Source organism: Cygnus olor, chromosome 3 (genome assembly GCF_009769625.2).
Source record: "Cygnus olor isolate bCygOlo1 chromosome 3, bCygOlo1.pri.v2, whole genome shotgun sequence".
Taxonomy (NCBI): domain Eukaryota; kingdom Metazoa; phylum Chordata; class Aves; order Anseriformes; family Anatidae; genus Cygnus; species Cygnus olor.
In genome coordinates this window covers 112,663,322-112,684,819 of record NC_049171.1, presented here as the reverse complement: position 1 = coordinate 112,684,819, position 21,498 = coordinate 112,663,322, and the positions used below count along the sequence as shown (strand labels likewise).

Here is a 21,498-nt window from a genome sequence, read left to right as displayed (position 1 = left end):
AAATTAACCAGCTTTCTTTATTTTAGACCATTCCACTGGTGGCTTGAAGGGAAGAGAGAAAAAAAGACTTCCAAGGTGGTTTTTCAAATATGAAACGCTAGAGAAACGTCAGCTCTCATCACGAACAACAATCCCTACAGGCAAAGAAAAAAAGCCTGGCTTAAACGACCCTGACAGGAAACGGTGTCTCGTGGCAACTTGGGGTTGGCAGAGGGCCCTGTCTGCGGTGATACTATACACAGAATCTGAAGAGAATGGATCTTACGTCTGCCCAAAAAAATAGGATTCAAACTTTTCATTGGATCTGCTTCTTCCATGGCTTTTTTTCCTTCCTTCTCCTTACTGGCAGAAGTTAGAGGGAATCAGCACGCTGCCAAGGGAGGTCAGCTGTGCTTGCAACCAGCTGGGAGAGCGCAGAACAAAGGAACCCTTGGCAAAAGGACGGCAAGCTAGGCTAGCTCTGCCTCACTTGGGACACGCACATCTTAAACACCAACAAGACTGGATTATCTGGGTCAAGAGTGGAGGGCAGGGAAAGCCATTAGCCAAAATATTGGAAGTTTCTGTAGGAACTGAGTTCCAAGGGACCAGGTTCTCATATACCAAATATGCCAACATTATCCAGCGAGGGGTATTCACGCTGTCCAACCCGAGGCATTTTGTCCAGCCGGCAGTCCCAGCAGGCTCCCTCTGTGGTCTGCAAGGACAGCCTGGTCCTCCAGGACATGGCTCAGTTCATCATAGCAAAGCTTCTGCCTTGCATTTGCCACTAAAACAATCTCCCCTTCCGTTAGGGACGTCCTAAGGCTAACTGGTTAATTAGGTGCGAGTAATTGCCAGCAAAATGCTCTGATTGCTCTCTAAAAGTAGTTTCAGATCCATTTCTGGATTTGTTAAATATGAACAAGCAGGGAAAGAATTGGCAGACAGCAAGAATATAAAACACGAGGTGCCGTTGCTTTGGAGTACAACAGCATAGAAGTATTGGGGACCGTACAGAGACTACGATTAACATCTTCACCTCCAGCCATTCAAGATTCATTCAATCCTCCACTCACCAGATATAATTACTCACAAGCGTTTTGGTCCTCTGTGATTTTTTTTGTTTGCTTTTTGTTTTTGCTTTTTCCTGCTTTTTTTTTTTCCTTTTGCTTTTTTGTTGTTGTATTTAAAAAGAGAAAATATGGGGCTTCAATTCCTTTTCGCAACAGCTTGACATATATGGTGAGATATCATAAAGCAGATCTGAGTATAATATGTGAGCAGGACAGCATATGATATCCTGTATCTGAAGTTATATTTCAGGCCTTCAGGAAGTACCTGATGTCACCTCCTGCACACCCCCCAGGTCCTTATGTGCAGCTGTGATTTCACAGCAGTGAGAAAAAGACTCAACGCCTGGGAGACTACCTTCTGCCTAAAGGATCTTATTGCTGTGAAATATTTGAAACAAAAGCTTCTAAAATTATGACGTGATCACCTGGGCCAGTATCTTTTGCAGAAAGACCTTAGTGGCTGGATTCTCCTTACAAAAACTCCAGTCCTAGACACTATCAAAGTTCTGCAGAGCTTCCTTGAGGAGTCAGAGATAACAAATGCCTCCAGAATTTATCTGTCCCATAGGTACCACAGACCTTGTTCTAGTCTCACATGGCTTGTGTAAGCACAAGGAGATTTTTCAGGGGAATGAAGACAGATTCACAAATGTTTAAAAATGACAAGTCACAACTGTTAGTCAGACTATTCAAGGGAGGGTTGTCTGCTTCAGACTGGCAAACATTAATTAGGCTCAGGGCTGGATTAACTGGATTCACATTATACAAGCGAAGAATAAAGGACTGACTCGTTTTAATCAAACCCTTACTGTTCACTTTGATGAGGCCTAATCAGAGGCAAGACTGTTTACGGATAACACCAAGTAGTCAGGCAGAAATGAAGACCTTCCCAATCAGCATCACCTCACCTGTCTTTGCACGCCTTATACCTTACACATACAACTTCCACCCCACACACCACCAATTTGCCCCCAAAACAGAAGCACACCCCTGTTAAACTTACAGATGCCTCCCTGAGGGACTTCACTGTAACGTTCTCCTATCGATGAAGGAAAGAAAACCTGAAAGCACAGGAGCAAGTGCTGCTGGAGAAGCAGCAGCCAAACAGCTGCCTAGGGAGCAGAGCATTTGCTGCAGGACAGGCAGCAGGGTTCAGCTGGCGATGTTTCCAAAGAAACCAGCGTTTAGGGGGTTCTCCTAGCACAGATAGTGTGAGTACGGCAAATCCAGTTGTGTCTTTGTTTGTTTGTTTTAATAAGCTAGCAAATATCTTGCCAATTTGACTGTGATACACATATGTAAACTCTTGTTTGACCCAACTTGTTTGTTAAGGAGCTAGATAGGAGGAGATAAGACTGAAAGCTCCTACCAAAAAATGTAATGTAGCTCTTTTGTTGTGGAACGGATTTACCTATACTGCTCCCAGATATTAACATGACTAAGTGCTGGATCTATAAAAATAGGATATTCCTTTGATAGCAAAGAGTTTAGCCGTCGCTTTTGTTGGAGCTAGAAAAGTGAACTATGGAGAGTTGTGTTCTTGGCTTATGTAAGTCACTGCAGTGCCACCAATGCTGCAGCAACCCGTGCTGGCAGTGGACTTAACCCAGAGCTGAGAGCGAAGCAGCAACACTACCCACACCACCCTCTGGGCACGGTTAGAGGTACCTAAATGGCTTTGGAACTAGGCTGGTAAGAATCAAGCTCTTCCAATACCTAAATTCCAATTAAAAAACAAAACAAAACCAAAAAAAAAAAAACCACCACGCAAGACTTGCATTTTTAGTCCCTTGGAAAATTCTCCCTGTGTTTTTATGCACAGTGTTTTGCAGATTCCTTGAAGCAGGGTTACAGTTTCCTCCGTAGCTATCTAGGTGAGAGCAGATTTTATCACTACATCTCCAGAAGTGTTAGAGTGCCACTAAAATTTAATTTTTCCCAGGGTGGCACTGGAATTTACTTGAATGCATACACCTTTTTGAATTTTTGTAATGCACAGGCATTCCGAGAGATGCCAGTTATGATTCAAGGTGAAATTGCTCTCCTAGGTTTTCAAAATCCAAACTATTCATTATAGCTATTTAGAGCATTTTTCTGTGCAAGTCTAATGGCATGAGCACATTATGTTGAATTACTATTATGCTGCATCAATTGAATTAACTGCTGAAGTCAGTCCACATCCCAAATTACAATCTTATTCTACCTGAAATTCATTTAAAATCCACAGGACTTAATATTTCTTACAACGTCTGCATGCTAAAAGCTTATATTCATGGACTTTAAGTAGCCCCCATGAAAACTGAATTGTAGGCTGGAAAAAAAAAGGAAGCCAGCAAGGACTATGATTTACAGGTGCTCCATCAGCGTGAGTCTTCTTCTGGAAGTAAACGGCCTGGCTAGTGAACGAAACCAATCTTTTCTCCGGAGCACAAGTCAAAACAAGTCCTGTCAAAATCTATTCAGAAAGAATAACAACAGAATTGATTTTACCACGCATCCCTGGGCCAGCAGCGACAGCGTGTCATCTGCTGGAGTGGCCTTGGCAAACAGCTACCAAAGCACTTGATATGCATCACCCTCTGCTTCCTTTGGTGAAATCAGATGCTGGAGGATGACTGATACGCTTGCTTTGAAAAGGGATAGCACTGAGTTCAAGCCAGCGTCCTTGGTCGAGCACTCCTTTTATTCATCTACTCACATCTGGAGGTGGGGAGCCATTACTGGAGACCGATCAAGGTGCACCACTACAAAATGTGATTTGTAGCAGGATGTTGGGAAATTTATTCAGAACTGACAGTAAAACACATTGTGATGCGGAGCTAAACTAGAGTTCAAGCTATATGCTGTCACATATCCTGAACTAAATCATGTGGGTGGCGTCCCTGCCTATGGCAGAGGGATTGGAGTTAGACGATCTTTAAGGTCTCTCCCAGCCCAAGCCATTCTACGATTCTATCATCAACATACCTTCTTATTTTTTCATAATCTAAAAGGAAAGAAAAACAGCCCATGAGTTGCATACATCCTATTTAATTCTTTATTTGAAACAGAGATGAACATTTTATCACAAAAGATCCAGTTTTTGAGGTAGGGACCTGAAGCTATGCATCTAAAGAAAGAAATGCCAAAGTTTTTGTAAGGGGGTATGTACACTACATGAGAGTTACCTCTAGTAAACTCTGCAAAACAGGGTTTCGGACCTGATCTTGAATGAGCTGATGAGTTTGAGCAAATGAGACCAAGGGGCTGCTTATGCTTAGCGCTCCTTCTGTGTCCAGCAGCCTGTTGAACAGAGCTTGAACTGAACACATTCAGAAACAATCCCAAGCTTTCACTTCTTCCAAACTATCGTTTTTCTCTTCTATTGCTATTATAAAACTAGCCTCTTTCATTTGCTGTCATCCTGGCTGAGATTCTACGATTTTTAATCAACGTAAGATTTTATTGGTATGGGATCAACTGCTGACACATGCAAAATCCTAATCTCTACTTATTTGTATGTAGAGAACATAATCAATGAGTAAAACTAAAATCATTATTCACTTTTTGAAGCCAACACAGCCTCACACAAGAAGCAGTGACACCCAAAAACAGATGGAATGAAACACTTTACTGCTGAGAGCTTCTACAGCTGCTCTGCAAGGGCTGCCACTTCAAAGAAGAGAAGCCAGGTGCCTTGAGCAGTCCCAATGACGCACTGAAGGCCACGAACCCGACATGGGAAATTGTTCTCAAATGGTTAACTGCAAAGTTTTACTATCTGCAGGCAAGGCAAGACTTCAGTATTGCTGCTGAAAAGCAGAGAGTTTTGTTTAAAAATACTTTTGAACAGTTACTAGAGGTTATGAAAGGCTCTTGGTGCAAACTGAATATACCTAATCCAGTAAATTGTCCTTGACGTGGATTTCATTTAACTGATACTCACAATTTGGTCCCCTTCCCCAAACACATGTGCTCTTCTCTTTGTGGACAGGTCTATGCTCTTTCTTCCTGTGCTCCTATTACATCCTCTTACATTCCCCTACTCCTCTGCTGGGAAATTAAAATCATCACTCTAAGATGTAGCATTCTGTACTTCAGACTACGGGTATGAAACAACCTTCTCAAGGATTATCAAATGCTGTCATTTGCAGCAGTCTGCTTTTGCAATAGCAGTTGTATGGTATGCAATCATATCTGTAACAAAAGGAAAAGCTTCCTTTTATCTTTCAATGATTATCAAATACATTCTGCATGCTTTCTGAAGTCCATCTCATTGAGATGCTTCTAAGAACAGTATTTACAACTGCACTGTCAGAGGCAAACATGCAATCTGCAAGAGCCAGGCTGGTGAGCAGCTGGCTTTAAAGCTCTTCTAAAAAGCTTTGGTATTAGGGATGTTGTTGTAAGCTGATACTGGAGTCTAATAATTTCCTTTTAATAATCACTTTGAACTGACACACAATCAGTAGCTTAGAAAGGTCCTTGTGACTGGCGTCAGTGTCAAGAAAAATCAAACAGAAACAGAAACTCCTACTGACCCCACTTGATAGGATTTTTAAAAAATTTTTTTCCCAATAGAAATTCCAATTCACCTGGAACTAGCATGAAGCCAGTTGTCTCAGTTAAACAGGTTAAGGCATGGACTGTGAAACAAAAGCTGGTGGGATGTACTCATGAAGTTCATACTGAATATTCAGATGACAAATCACCTACAGTTTCATTAAAATGCTTCTGCCCTCATGACTCCATGGAAAACCACAAGAAATGAGGACTTAAACTGGCTAGAACATACTCAGTTTGCCCAAATTTGTGGACAAGTATTTTGAGATATTTTCTCAAATGTCTCTTTTGATGGTTGCCACTGAGGTGTTAATTCTGAAACTAGTAATACATTTGAATGACAATAACAAATTCATGTTTGATGTGTGTTTTCCTTAAGAACTAGATTCTTAGAGTCATGCAAAAATAGTAGAACCCCACTTCAAAGGGAGAAGTTGGAGAGGCTAGCTTCAGAGCTGTGTACAGAAAACCCTAGAAATTATCACCTTCAAAGGAAGGCAAGTCATAATACACGTTAAAAACAAAACAGAGCATTTGGCCTCTAAGTTAAAGAATCGTAATTTGGAAGCTTAATTTTGACCAGAGGAAACAGCAATATTTCTGTTCAGTCAGTTCAGTGCTTGTGATGCTTTCACCAGCCAGTTCTACAGCTTGGAGAGGATAATTGAATTATGCAGTTCATACAAGATTTATTTCTGCCTCTTGCATTAACACCTATCATTGATAAACTCATCATCAGACACCAGAAAGTTACGAGGTTAAGGACAATTGTGTTATTAATTTTAAATAAATTGAGCATGTCAATCTTTTAAAGAGATTCAAAGTATTAAAAAAAGGCAGAGACAATGCCAGGAAGATGTATGTGCTCCTTCAAAACTCAAAGAGGATTTGCTTTACTCTGCTGGTACAGGTGGACTTATTTTCATTCCCTGAGCTCTGCAAGGAGAAGCACAAGGAAACACACCTCCTACCAACCATTGTGCTGTCTGCTGGTGCATCCCCAGTCAGGGATTTTGCCTGTTGCCCCTTGCTGTCAACAAACCATACCTGAGGAAACGCAGCAGTGGGGACAGAGAGTGAAAAACAATAACAGAGAGGAGACAGGCTGAGGTTTGTGTTGTGGGGTTGTTTTGTTTGCCTTTAAGAAACAGCCTGTTGGAATTTTGTCAGCTTAACAATCATGCTCTTCTGAGCACATTGATGAAAGCAAGACTAGAAAAGAAGGTTAGTGGGCCCATGGCTACAAGACTTCTGAATAAGGAGTCAGGAAACATGACCCCATCTATTATGTCAGCTCAGACAGTTACTTGTGCAGTTTTCCTAGCTGCACAATGGTTGATCAGGGCTAATACTGACCTTCATTACTACTACAAAGCATGAGTCCAAGAGAAGAAAAAATAAGCAGGGGAATGATTATGATACAAAAATGCAGTGTCCAGGGCAGTGGGGATTTCAGGAAAACTTTTTACTGTCATCCACAGATCTAGTAACTTCTCCAGTAATAAAAGATATTCTGCAGATAAAATGGAAACAGATACCTTCACTGAATTATATCTCTCCTATGACATGTGCTTCCTTTACAAAGTTTTTGCTTATAAACTAGAAAAGGAGGTATACATCTGATTTCATCAGGGAAAAAAAAGGATCCTATATCCTTATTTACTGGTTTCTAATTGCATGAAAGGATAGATACACACTAACTTCTACTCATTAACTTTAATCAAAAGAATTCTTGGCTGTTTCATTTAAGGCAGATTTAATCAAGCAAGGTTGGCTCTGAAGTGAAATTACAGTCTTTAGACTGTGGAACAATTAATTTAGAGTTTTGCCCTGCAACAGGTCCCTGATGAAATACTAAATTAATAGATTGCAACAAGGCTCTTAGGATAGGTAATTTTAAACATAGGTTAGGTGCTTTCTCTCATGATGTATAGGTGAAAACCCTGTGCCAACTTGCCTGTTATTTTTCAAAACCTCTATGGAAATGTGAGATATTGGTCAAAAGACTTTATGTTCTACCAACAAGCACCAAAGCAAAAGTGTTTACATTGCAAATATGTATCACGCTAGAGATCAAAGACTTTTTTCTCTACAGGTTCATCTCACACTCAAAAAAAATATGCATAATGTGCTTTCTTACCAACAACATACTGTGAAGCTTTTGGTTATTAAGCATTTTTACCAGCTAGGATAAAAAGGATAAACAAGTAACTTAATGTTTTACCTAAACTTTGCATTCATTGTGATTTTAAATCACAATCCTCATAATTTGGGGGCTTTCTGGAGTCTTTTACTCAAATTAATGTCATACCTGTTACAATGAAGTAACATGCCCACTTCTGAACTAAAGCTGAAACAAGGTAATTTATGTGGCAATATTAAAAATAAATAAATAAAAAAAGCAACACCCCACCAGCAGCACCCAATACCCCCTTCCCCATTCTAGCTGCACTGAGCAGTGCCACAAAAGCCCTCCTGCTATTCTCAGTACTTCTGCTCCTCTTGTGGCTAGAACCTGAGAGGTGCGGTGTAGGAAAAAAAAAAAACTTCCTAAACTGCTACAGGTCCCACAAAGGACGTTTTGGGCAAATGGTTTTATAATTAGGCACAAGAAAAATTTACCTGACTAGACCCAAAGAGAGGCAATTACAGTAGCTGTTTAGATGTGTGCAATAGAAGTATTTCTCTGCTGTACATTTAGCTAATTTTGAAGAGCAGTTTTGCTCCTGCAACTCCCAGTCTAACTGCCTCATTTTCCCAGATCAGACCGTGAGTTGCAATTTAGCCTTGACATAAGGAGAAGAGTCTACGAGACCATTTCAGTAACCAACTGCTCGATTCAGCACACACTTTAGACGGGCTGTTGGACTGAAATGACAGCCTCGGTTGTTTTATCCCTTAAAGAGGTGCATATTGCATCTTGAAATTTCATTTATGTGCGTACTTGGAAAAAATGTAAATTAGAACAAGAAACTGCTGTTCCTCAGGGGATGCTGCTCAGGAACGTGCTGGACTAGTCAAAGCTGTTCTATCCCACTCCAAAATTAATCTAAAAAGTCCAGGAAAAACAACACAAAGCCCATTCAAGATATGCAAAGATCTAATACAGAAACTGGAAGAGGAGATTAATTTCTTTATCGTCCACCACAGGGATGAGAGCTCTACTAATGATCTTACAACACAGAAAATTTGTTCAGAACACTATTATTAGACTGATATTTGTCAGACTGTCATATATTTTTAGTCAATAAGGTCAGCTCAGACTTCAGGTAAGAACACATTTTTTTTTGGTCTAGAAGATGGGCTTTGCTTTTATTAAAAATGCTGTATTAGGTCATTAGCTCTTGCTAACCATGGGAAACAATCAAATAAGCTTTTGTACTACATACAATTACTAGGTTAACATCACCTGCAAGGCCTGCAAGCCATTGCATAGTGTTTACAGCAAATCAAGGCACAGAATGGGGTACGAAAACCAACTGAATGCATGCTAGCCATGTTTCTGCTCATTATCAAGGTCTGACTTCCTCACCCTTTACCTGATCCAGTTTCCACATGAGAAATGTGCCCTGTTCAAAAGGCCAAGAAACCATGTCCCTTACAGAGGCAATCCATCCATTACTACTTTCAGGTTAGTCTACTGAAACATGCTCAAAGTTCACCCCAGACTGAAAATGATGAGAAAGCAACAGACAGCATTTTAAATAGAATCGGTGCCTGTGCCATAGTGCACTATCACACATTCTCTGTCTGCCAAATAGTTTCCCAGTATAATTCAAGATGTGCTTTGAGTCTTCGAAGACTTCATGGGAAACAATCACTAGTTATGTGGTTTCTTCCACTGCTTTGCAAGGAGGCTGCAGGTATGTTAGCTGAAGATCACCAGCTACTGACCTTCAGTGCAAAGCCAGAGCAAACTACTGCAAAAATGCACAATGAAAAAAAGAACAAAATACCAGGAGCAGAGGTCCAAACATCAGGCATTTTTGCTATTTTCATGAAATGACGACAAGCTCATTCCATCAAATTCCTCATGGCAGGGATGGTAATATTTACTTGGCTCCTTGTCCTCTTAATATAACTTTCTCTTGACCACTGGAGATCTTGAGTTTCTCCAATGCTGACTGATTTGCCAAGATTACTGAGTGGTATGGCCCACTGTACTACCCGGCATATGGCAAAACATATTCATGTAAACAGTGCTCATATTTTTTTATTATAGTATTTGCAAAATATATAGGTAATACAGTTCTAAATGACTTAAATTAGCTAAAATAGATACAACATAATGTAAAGCTAAAAACTGGCTACATAGAGAGCCATAAATACTACATGACTGTGATCAAAGCATCACTCTACACAGCAGTTTTAACATTCAGAAACATTACAATAAAGTCGGTTAGGAAATCAATGTAAGGTCAGAAAGATTAAGGGATTAAATTTCTTACTGGCACAAAAATATGCAAACTGAGGACTAGACGTGAATGCGGCCATGCCTTTATGCCCTCTATGGAGGACACGAAACAAAAAACAGATTACATTTTGTGCGATATGTAAGACAGCCTCACATCAAAAGTCAGTGGGAGGATGTTTTGTTTTTGGATCAAAGAAAAGGTGAAGTACATAGAAAAAATCAAAACATGCCAGAAAATATCCCAGTTGGAAGCAATCTACTTTTATATTAATTTCTCTAAAGCTCTACTTAATGCTATTTCAGCTCTACAAAGAAAGTAATTCTTTATGACTTGCATGATCAGGTAATCCCCATGTGGCTACAAAACAGTTGTGGGGTATATGGTTTAGTCTTTGTTCCCACCTATTCTTCTTTCCCAAAACCCCACCTGCTGCCCCTGGGCTGCAATAATACGTGCATTAGCATGGAAATATAAAGACCTAAAGTGCGATAGGAGTCAAAATTTTGCCATCCACACAGCACTGTAGAACAAACAAAAACCCCAAACCCTCAAACTCAGTAACTCTGTCCACCATAAAATTAAGCTTTAAAACTAATTCAAAGAAAAAAAATATACTCCAAGCTGGGTTACAAAATAAAGCTCAGAGATGCCTAAATATCATTTTCCTTCTGTCATGAGATATTTGGATATAGTAACCATGATAAAATAGTAAATCTTCAGATAACAAATTGCATTTAAAGCAGCAAGTTTTTTTTAATCTCGTCTTGCACAGAGACCATCTGTCTACAGTGAACACTTACCTCATCTGCAACCTTTCCCCACTAAATAAATGTACCTCCTGTGAACATCTCCAAAGAGTTGTTTTTTTCCAGACTAGGATTAATTTTTTTTAAAGGCATATTTCATTACTTCGCAATCTACTGCTGCCATCTCCTGTGTTAAATGAAGCAGCAAGTAACTTCGTACTTACAAGTAGGCTATTTAACTATGACCGTACGGGAATGGTTTCTGTTGGCCAAGCAGATAGTACTCCACCTAAATACACTTCAGAAGGCTGTGAGAAAGATGCCATTACCTCTAAGTGACTCCGTCTTTCTGCAATCACTCGTTCATCCTTGTTTCCAAAGAGCTTCTTCGGAGGGAATTCTAAAGTAGCAAGCTAGAAGATATTAAAGGATGAATTGGCATCATAAATGACAGGCTAAAATGAGAAAATTCTCTTTAAAACTACAAAGCGTCTTGAAAGAAGAAAAAGTCAAATATTCATGAGCTACAGTATATGCTATTAGCAAATATCCCATTATATATTTCTACCGACAGTATTATGATCTGGTCTGTAGCACAGCTGAAATAACAACACATTTTGTTCACACGTGAGTGACAGAAAGCAAATTTAGAAATTAGACTGTCACATTTATGAAGTTGCAAATTGAATCTAATGTTTTAACACCTACTAAGAAGGTAGAAAGATCTCTTCAGGAATTTTTTTTAAAAGACTGCATTCAGTCTCTTAAAAACTGTGGTCTCCAATTGTATTTCCATTTCATTTGTTCATCTTATGTTAGATCATAAATGTAATATCCTTGCATTTAAAAACTATCACTGGAAGTATGCTCTGGAACGCAGCACTGCTAGATGCCAGCTGACACCTGCGCACAACCTGAGGGATCTCCATGGAGCCTTAAACCATGACAGCTTCCTTCACAACAGGGACGGGCTAAGAGCACGTACATCCACTGTGATGGCAGCTCTGGTGATAGCAAGAGGGACTTCCTGAGCTGTAACTCAACCATAGCTCAAATGCATTCAAATGTATGTCCGGGCAGGAAGGCGATAGTTTAATTTGTAAAGAGAATCCACACGAACAAACAAAATCCTATTTATCACAATCAAAATGAAAACAAGGCAGGAGCAGAACATCTAAAAATGACTGTTCAGATCTGTCCTTCTAGGAGTTCAACACAGAGGTGTTCAAAGCTATTTTTCCATTTCTTTTTCATTCTGTAGGAACTGTAGCAAGCCACTCTAGTAGAGGAGAAAGCAAGGGAACTTTATTCCTTTCCTGTACATCAGCAAACAAAACATTTGAACTAATTCCAGCCAGCTATATCTGGAAAACATACAACTCAACAGTCGGTAACACATACCAATGAACTTTGTCTGCTAAACCACTGCTGCTGGGAACGATGTACAAGAAAGCAAGTCCTCTCCACGTAGTCCGTGTTTGCATTTTAAGGCAGTTGAAAACAATTTCTTTCTAGCTTTCATGGTATAAGATGGAAATACGCAACCTTACAGTGCTATTGCTGGAGTTGTTTTGCAGGCAGAACCCCTGTGTAAAAAATGCCTCTTGCATGAATTCCCCAGGCTATCTGATGATATTGAAATAATAAACAAGATGCATCATTTTCTAGTATATCACCACATATAGGACTGTAGAGAGTCTACGGCTGGTTACAAGGAGCAGAAGTATACCGAATTAAATGAGGAGCTTCATCATTAACGTTGAATGTAACCAGTCTTAAAATACAAAGGAATTCTGCAATACAAATAATTTATTCCCACTGTCTGGTTAAACTCTGACTTGGATAGTTTTATAGAAGTGTCTAGACACCTTCAAATGAGTGATATCAAGTGATGTGGGGCACCAGAAGAGATGTCTGTTCTGCATCAGTCTTGCCAACATGCCCCAATTATATTTCTCAAGTTTTTCCAATCATATTCTTCTCTGTGTGCCTGCTTCTTCATGTTGGCAGGACAAGCAGTACACAGCCAAATAGTATCCTGTAATTATGTCCTTGGGACTTATTTTCACTGCATTACTCACTCCTTAACCTATACAGAAATATAAGTGCTAATATTTTCAAGGGCTTCAAAATCCCACCCCTGCAGAAATTATATTTTATTAAGTAGTACTGAATCATGTAACTGCCAAAAACAAACAAGGTAAAACAACTACCACCACAATCCCCTCCTGGCTCTAGGAAGACTGTTTTTGAATTTATTTACTAATAAATACTTTATTTATAGAATTTTAAAATAGTGTCTGTCAAGAAAAGGCCAATTTGTACAAATGAAAAAAAGCTACTGCTACCACTTCCTCAGACATACTCTGTAGAGCCAAAGCAAGGTATCACATCTGAAACCAAGAATGATTTCTGTATCTAAATTAAGTTTGATTTTAACAGGTTTTGGGGGACTACTTCAACAAAACTTTGGGATGGGCAATGGCCTTTGAAGTGTTTTCCAAAGCTGTTAGCTTTCTGAATATATTTTAGGAGAAAAATGGTTAGTTGTATTTTCTAAAAACAGCCAGGCTTGCTAAACTCCTTGACAGGCGGGCCCATGCAAACCTCATGAGGTTCAACAAGGCTAAATGCAAGGTCCTGCACCTGGGCCAGGGCAATCCCAAGTACAAATAGAGGCTGGGTGGACAATGGATTGAGAGCAGCTCTGAGGAGAAGGACCTGGGGGTGTTGGTGGATGAGAAGCTCAACATGAGCCAGCAATGTGCGCTTGCAGCCCAGAAAGCCAGAAGTGTCCGGGGCCTCAAAAAAAGAAGCATGGCCAGCACAGCGAGAGAGGTGATTGTCCCCCTCTACTCTGCTCTCGTGAGACCCCATCTCGAGTGCTGTGTTCAGCTCTGGGCCCCCAAAAAGGATGTGGTCCTTTTGGTATGAGTCCAGAGTAAGGCCACAAGGATGATCAAGGGGCTGGAGCATTTTTCCTATGAAAATGTAGCTGAGGGAGTTGGTGTTGTTCAGCCTGAAGAAGAGAAGGCTCCAAAGAGACCTTATAGAAGCCTCCCAGTGCCTACAGGAAAGCTGGGAAGAGGCTCTTTGTCAGGGAGTGTAGAGACAGGACAAGGGGTAATGGCTTTAAATGAAAAGATGGTAGATTTTGCTTAGCTGCTAGGAAGAAATTCTTTACTATGAGAGTGGTGAGACGCTGGACCGGGTTGCCCAAAGGAGCTGTGGATGCCCCATCCCTGGAGGTGTTCAAGGCCAGGATAAATGGGGTTTTTGGCAGCCTGGTCTAGTGGGAGGTGTCTCTGCCCATGGCAGGGTGGTGGAACTGGATGGTCTTTGAGGTGCCTTCCAACCCAAACCATTCTGAGATTCTATGAAACTCATTCTAACAAAAGTAACTGGTCACATAGATTTAACATTCCTTAATTTCCAAGTCACGCTGATGCACAAATCTATGAAACCAAGACAACAAAAGTCCGTTACCACAGACAAATCTAATACATAAAAGAAAGGCCTCAGCCAGTAAACCTGGCTCTAAAACACTACAAGTTACAACTGAACCTAAACGAAAATCATTATTTCACTGCTGGTCAACATCTGGACCAGAATAATTTGGTCTTGGTTAGCTATATGCAACAAAAACTTACCATCCAGGTCAGAATGCCACTGTGCCAAACTGTATTTGGAACACGTATGCATGTTACTTATGTCTGTAATACTCACATGTACAGAATATACCTACACATACATGTATGTACCTGGAAAGATTTTACATCCTGCACAGGACACATTACAAATAACCAATTATCTACTGCAGTAACCATTTCTACGTGGGCTAGATGCAGAAGGTACGCAACCTCGGGTCTGCTGGCGTAACTCCATGTCCCTGCTTGGCTGCTTTGTCTTTCTCAAGGGTTCTCTGGCTCTTCTCTTGGCCAAACTATTGGCAGTTGCCCATCACACAAACAAAATGCAGGCCACTTCTGTCATACGCCGGATGACCTCCCAACTACATGGCAGCAAAACCTCCAACCGTAAACTTCATCATCATTTCAGCAACCCTTGGAAGCTCTGAATTGTTCCAATATGTCCTACTCCACTATATGCCAAATATCACACGAGATACAAAAGCAAATGTGTTCTTAGAATACACTGCAAAATTAATTTTCCTCATTTGCCATTACAGCAGAAACAGTCAGACTGCAGAATCTAATACCCATCAAAACAAAAAGGAGACATCCAAAACTCTCTAGGCTCTAGTTTCAGACTGTCCAAATGCTTAAGCAGACGTCACAGCACCAGTTTTCACCCAGTTCACAGTCTGAAGATTATCTTTGCAACATAAGAACCAGAACTGTTTATGCAGCAATGTGGATTATGTAATTATGTGGCTGTGTAATTTCACTGTCATAGGAAGCTGATCCATTGTAGTATATTTATATAAAAATACAATATTAATACGTTTACCAGAAGTAATGTACTTTTACATATGGACCACTGATCTCTGTCAATGTCTTATAAAGTTAGTCCTTCGGTATGAGGGAAGAATACTTTGGTGCAAGAGTTCCAGAAATATGCAGTGATTATAAAAATGTTCTCATCTTGTCGTAATTTTCACTTACAAAAAGAAAAAAAAGCACCCAGTAATATGAATATATCGATGCAATGATAAATGTTGCCATAATTTCCTATAAATATTCTCTACCATGATGTGCCACTTGACAGGAAGACTCAGAATATGAAGCAAATTGTGTGCAATTCAGAAAATCAACAATTCAGCTGAAGTTTTTCATACCTCACTCATTTAAGCCAAATCGCAGTAGTGAATATTTCAAAAAAATCATCAAATTTTGTTATTAGTAGTGCTACAAAGCCTTCAAGAAGCTACACGGTAACTTCAAATGAAATTACCATTGCTACAGGTTAATACACACAGCACAGTACGTGATCAAATTGCATTTGTTCTTACTACTTCAGTACGTAAGATATATGTAGGTATAGATTTTGCACAGAGATGTTTGCCTCAGCTCCAGCACTAAAAGAATTACACATTCTCCAGATTCAGAGGTATAAATTATTCTTTTCAAATTAAATGACCACGTACCCTCTAGCTCAAATGTACTCTTAAAGGGTCACACCTTGACTAAGAGATGAGGGTTTTGCAGTAATATAAAGCGTAACCGTGGGACACTACAGGTGATAAGGTAAATTATTCTACTTTCCTGAAATTTCTGAAGCATGCCCCTCCTCTCCCAGCCCCCCCTTCCTGCAGTGGCAACGAAAGTGTTTGGCAGTCAGTTTTTTCCTTCAGTTTGGATGTTTTGTCATTTTCTAGGGCTGCTGATGAGGTGATGTGTTTTCTGTCAGGGGAAATTAACAGGCATATTCCCCAGCTTGACAGGAACAGTGAGCTAGAATGATTTCCTGAGAAGCTTCTGCATGTAGTATGCAAGATTTCTAATTTTTGTTTTGGCCGCAGAAGCATTTCCCTACCACACTTAACTACAGCATCACAATAACACAAATTGCATTATATAGAAACCAGTGGGCACATGCATGCATACACATACCATGGGCAAGACTGGGACTACCCTTAGGCCCCAAATGCAAAAAAAAAATAATGTTTTAAAATAGTACAAAGAGACCTCAAGACTGCATATCAGCACTCCTAATGTCTTTTAGGCATTGAACTTTTTACAGTTAATGATGTTTATCCTATCTGGCAATTGTTGCTAGGCAGTAGCAGACTTCAGGAGAGGCAAACAGTCATTTGCAATTTATTCCCTAATTTCTTTTTAATAAATAAAGGCTGTGCTTTATTTCTGGTCTTGTATTACTTGGGGGCATGTTATTTGTCTGTGTCTCAGCCACCTCATCTCCAAGAAACGGTACCTACCTACCATGATATCATATTTGTGAGATTAATGCAATCAAATTTAGACAGTCCCAGGCCCAATCCTCCAGTCAATGGTGCTTCAGACCAACCAAGTATTATCCTAGCAAATCACAAACAGATTATTCAATTCCTGTATTGCTCTCACATTTCAGCCAAGAGACTGGTTTTAACTAGGTTATCAGCAAGCATTTAATGCTGCTAAGAGTAGCTGGCAGAACAGCAAGTGCCCTTTCTTTAGTCACCTGTATTTTCTTATATACAACTCTAAGATTCACCTAATTCTGGCAACAGCACTGTTGCGGTTTAACCTGGCAGCTCAGCACCATGCACCCCAGTGGGATGGGGGAGAGAATCAGAAAAAGGGTAAAACTTGTGGGTTTAGATAAAGACAGTTTGATAGGACTGAAAAAGAAGGAAAATAATAATAATGATAAAAGAATACACAAAACAAATGATGCCCGGTGCAATTGTTCACCACCTGCTGATGGATGTCCAGCCAGTCCCCCTGAGAAGCACTCGCCCTTCCCAGCCACCCCCCCAGTTTTATTGTTCAGCTGGATGCCATGTGATATGGAATATTTAGCATGGACTGGTATGGACCAGTTGGGGTCACCTGTCCCAGCTGTGACCCCTCCCAACCTCCTCGCTGGCAGGGCAGCACCAGACGCTGAAAAGTCCTTGGCTCTGTTTAAGCATGGCTCTGCAACAACTAGAGCATCGGTGTGTTATTGGCATTATTCTCATCTTAAATCCAAAGCACAACACCATACCAGCTACTAAGAAGAAAATTAACTCCAGGACAAGCATATAACTATAAACACATACACGGAAGCACACACTTTTAAAGTAAAACCATGCATCTTCATAGCCTTCAACTACTGAGCCCCAGAAAGAGATGCAAATTTGGGGACTGGCCTTTTGGAAACCAGGAGAGTACAACTGAAAGCTCTGATACAGTAATAGATTTTGCCTGGGACTTGGAATATTCATTTCACGCTCTTTAGGCTACAAAACTGTCAGCAGTATAAGGGTATCCTCTATATTCAGCTGGAAACTCTTCACTGACACTAATGGAAGTTTGCTAGGGACCTGCTGGATTTAATTCGGTTTAGGGCTTTTATGGTACAGTGGAACATAACATCTTAATGCAAGTCTTGCAAAGTACTTTGCAGATGATATTTCAATGCAGAGTGGACCAAAGTAAAATACCACATAATGCAGTCATGTAGGCTTGTCACTTCTGAAGCGTGAAATTGTTCAAAGTGTTATGCTGCCTAAACATAAAAAAAAAAAAGTGCCATTTTCCTACATCAAGCAAAAATCTACACGATTTGAAACTTCTCATTATTTCTGGTGGGTAAAATCTATGTTTTAGTGCTTACAATATGGTAAAAGATTTTTTTAAGAAGAAAAACAGGGCAGACATTGATGGAGGCTGAGTCATCTTTAATCTTTCATCCCAAATTCTCTTTGTACTTCAGTGTTTTGATATATTTAAATGGGGGAAAAGGGGGGAAAAAAAGAAAATTAAGGAAATGCTAACTATTAAATTAAAAAGTCAGTCTTCTTTAACTCTCTTGTTACCTTTACAACTCTGAATTTTCTCATTTTTCAAAGGGCATGTCTGACTTTTGATCCTTTGTACCAGAATTCTCTGTCACAGATGAGAAAAATCAAAGAGAAGAATGTGGCACGGTTTTGCAGCCAGTGTGGCAGCGGCACCAGACTTGATTTTGCAGGGAGTAATGAAAGAAAAAACTGTCCTAGTTTCACTTTTTGAAGTTTAAACAAAGTAACTTAAGCCTCAACTTCTCAAGATGTACTAAGACTCCCAGACTCTAAAGAAATTGGACAAAAGCTGTATTTTTAACTAGGAACTTGCACTAAATATTTAGAAATTTGGCAACAAGATTTTAAAAAGCTTAGCTTCTGTATTTTACTGGTATTTTGTCTGAAATAAATCACCTATTCTATACAATCTCATAGGACAGCCTTAAGCAAAGGGAAATAGCGAACATTTAACGAACAGATTAAAGGCTATTTTATAAATTCTGAAAAAAAAATCTAATGGAGAGCAAAAACAAGTCAATTGAACATGTACTGTTCACTAAAAAGAAACAAACAGAATTAATTAAAAGCCACTTAAGTCACATTTTCAAGAAATACAGCTCAAAATATTTGAAGCTTAAATGACATTTTCCCAAGAGTGAGCCAATAAAACTCTAAACTTACCCTTATTCAAAAAATAGTAACGTAGCTCACAGTCACGTAAACCCTACAGTGTTTCACTGATACAGATGCAATAGGCAAGTGATGCCCTCAGAGGACAGGAAGATTAAAGACAGTATTTCCATTGTCAACTAACTGAGGAGAGGGAGTAACCATAGGTTTATTTTCTGGATATTCAGTTTGTCACTTATTTTTCTCTTCCATTTCCAATTTTCTCTCTTAACTTCCATTTACTTCTCTTCCAATGCGTTATTCTCCACTTCCCAGGATGTCTCTATATTATTGCTGTCTTTTTCACTATGCTTTACCTATTTTTTTTCTTATTCCACTGTCCATTTGCTACATCAAATTTCCTACTCCCATACCTTCTTCTCTGCTATCTGTCAGAAGAGAGGAGAGATTTGAAATCTCAGAGGGAGGACACCTCAGCAGCTATGGATCGCCAAAGCTCTGAGGTGGACTCACGTCAACCTTCTGACACAGCGAACTCCTCAGAGAATAAGCAGCTTTTAAACAGCAACAAAGCCACCACTTACTGTAACAAGCAAACAAGGATAATCGACCTCCTAAACTAAAGATAACTCAAGTGACCAGGGAACAGAACTGGAAAAAGCTTTTACACAACTTTCCTCCTACCCACAAGGTCCTGCAGAGGAGGCCCACAGAAGGGCCCCTGGCACCAGCCTAACAGCCAGTCCTTCACCAGCTTGGAGGGAAGCACACTCTGCTCCGGCCCCTCTGCTCCCCAGCTCTTTGCAGTGTTTCTGAGACCCAAGGAGCTGCTCCAGGCCCATCCCTGCTGTCTCTCAGCTCCTCCGTTGGAGCTGCAGGTTTCCAGCTTTCCGTTCTCACCTCTCCTTGTTGCTACAGGCTGCAACGTCTGGATCTCGCTCAGACGTGCACAGAGGAATGAGCATCTCTCTCCTCCCTTGAGGGAATCTACCCTGAAAATCCTAAATAAATCAGTCAACAAATAACTTCCTCCTGAAAAACACGAGAGACTGTATTGCAGAGCAATGCAATGGAGTTTCTATTTTTCTCTCTGTCTCAAGTACGATTTATGTCCCAACCCAGTTTCCCATCCTCTTACAGCACAACCTTTTCTCCAAAAGTAAGCTGTTTTGCCCACATGCATGAGAAGAATATTTTCTTCCTGCTTTCCATCATTGCCCTGCAACACTGGCACTAAGACATGCTGAGAAGCACCATCACTTCTGTTCCCTCCCATAAGCATATGCGGTTCTCTTCTGACATCCCTCAAAGTCTAGATGCCATGACTATCCCCCCTGACAATCCTCTCTACAGTCCCCAGTCCATGAGCACCTTCTCAGGATGCACAGGTTCCCACAACCCTGCTATCTCTAACTCTGGGTAACCTTCTCGGCAATTTCAACTCTCTGAAGTTTTAAGATCTTCCTGGCATCCTTTCCAGCTACCATCCTCAAAGACAGTCATCTCCAAAGAACATTTCAATTTCATCACTGAAGAGGGGTAAGTACACAAAAAAGAAATTCACCTTCTGTGAACTTCCCCAAAACCTCCCTCTGACGATGCAAAATTGCCAAGTGGGATTGAACACCACAAGTTTCTCTTTTGCAGTTTGCTGACTGTGGCTCACCGTCTTTGAATCAAGCCCACCTGTCTATCAAAATCATCCGTAATTACCAAAACTGTTCAAGAGTTCTCAAGCAGGTCAACCTAGATTCAATACACTTTTTTGAAGCTATGGTGAGACATGGATGCCACTATTTATTGCATTATTTTAACTCCATTTAGTCTACTGCCTGCTATTGAGAAAATCAAATTAACTGCAGCCAATGAAGCTACCTGGCATTACAGAGGTGTTTTTACTTTCCTTAAAGCAATTTTTAGACTAGTCAGAATAATAACACACCAAAATAGAGCCATAAATGATGCAGAATATAATATTTGACAAATTACTTCATCGTTTTGTTCATTATAAGCCGTACGATAGCGTTTAAATACAGAATACCTACAAAACTATAAAAATGAGTGATAGGATATATCACTGTTCATGCAAACCTTTCACAGCACTATAAAACTATGCTGTTTTCTCTGGGAATTTTAATCTCTTAAGAAAACTGGAAATTAATATGGCCAGGGCATCTTTCTAAATGTAAACCACTACCTGCATAGCTGAGAATTATTAACAAAGGGAAGAGGGACAAAAATTGGCCCAGGTGGCTATAAAATGCATTAAGTTTCCTATGCAGGCTGTAGGTAGGAAGAATAAGAAGGTGCAGAGACAGCATACATCAACCAAAAGGATATAGTTATCTCACATGTACACCAGTCAAAACCAAATGAAAAATAGTTAAATATGCTTCTCAGATATATTTGGAAAATATCTTTTAGATTAAAAAATATATATATATGCTGTGCCCTTGCTACCTTGGCTTTGCTCCCTTGTTTGTCTATCCCTTATTCCAAGATAGAAATCTTTGGGGAAGAATACCAGTGCCATGTGGCAGACCACGTTCTAACACAAAGGTATGCGCTGACCTACAGAGCCCATGGACAAGTTGAAAACATACCCTCTACCTTTTTAGCCTGCGATTTTGCAAACTAACCATTATTTTTTGTGTGTAGTT

General features: G+C 40.0%; 1 protein-coding gene across 1 annotated transcript in view; it reads right to left on the bottom strand.

Annotated features, from left to right (window-relative positions):
- Nucleotides 1-21,498, bottom strand: part of KIF16B (kinesin family member 16B) — a 140,599-nt gene that overhangs the window by 5,947 nt on the left and 113,154 nt on the right. Inside the window, 1 exon segment of the mRNA XM_040553185.1 lies at nucleotides 11,088-11,171. Within this exon segment, the coding sequence (XP_040409119.1) occupies nucleotides 11,088-11,171 (84 nt within the window).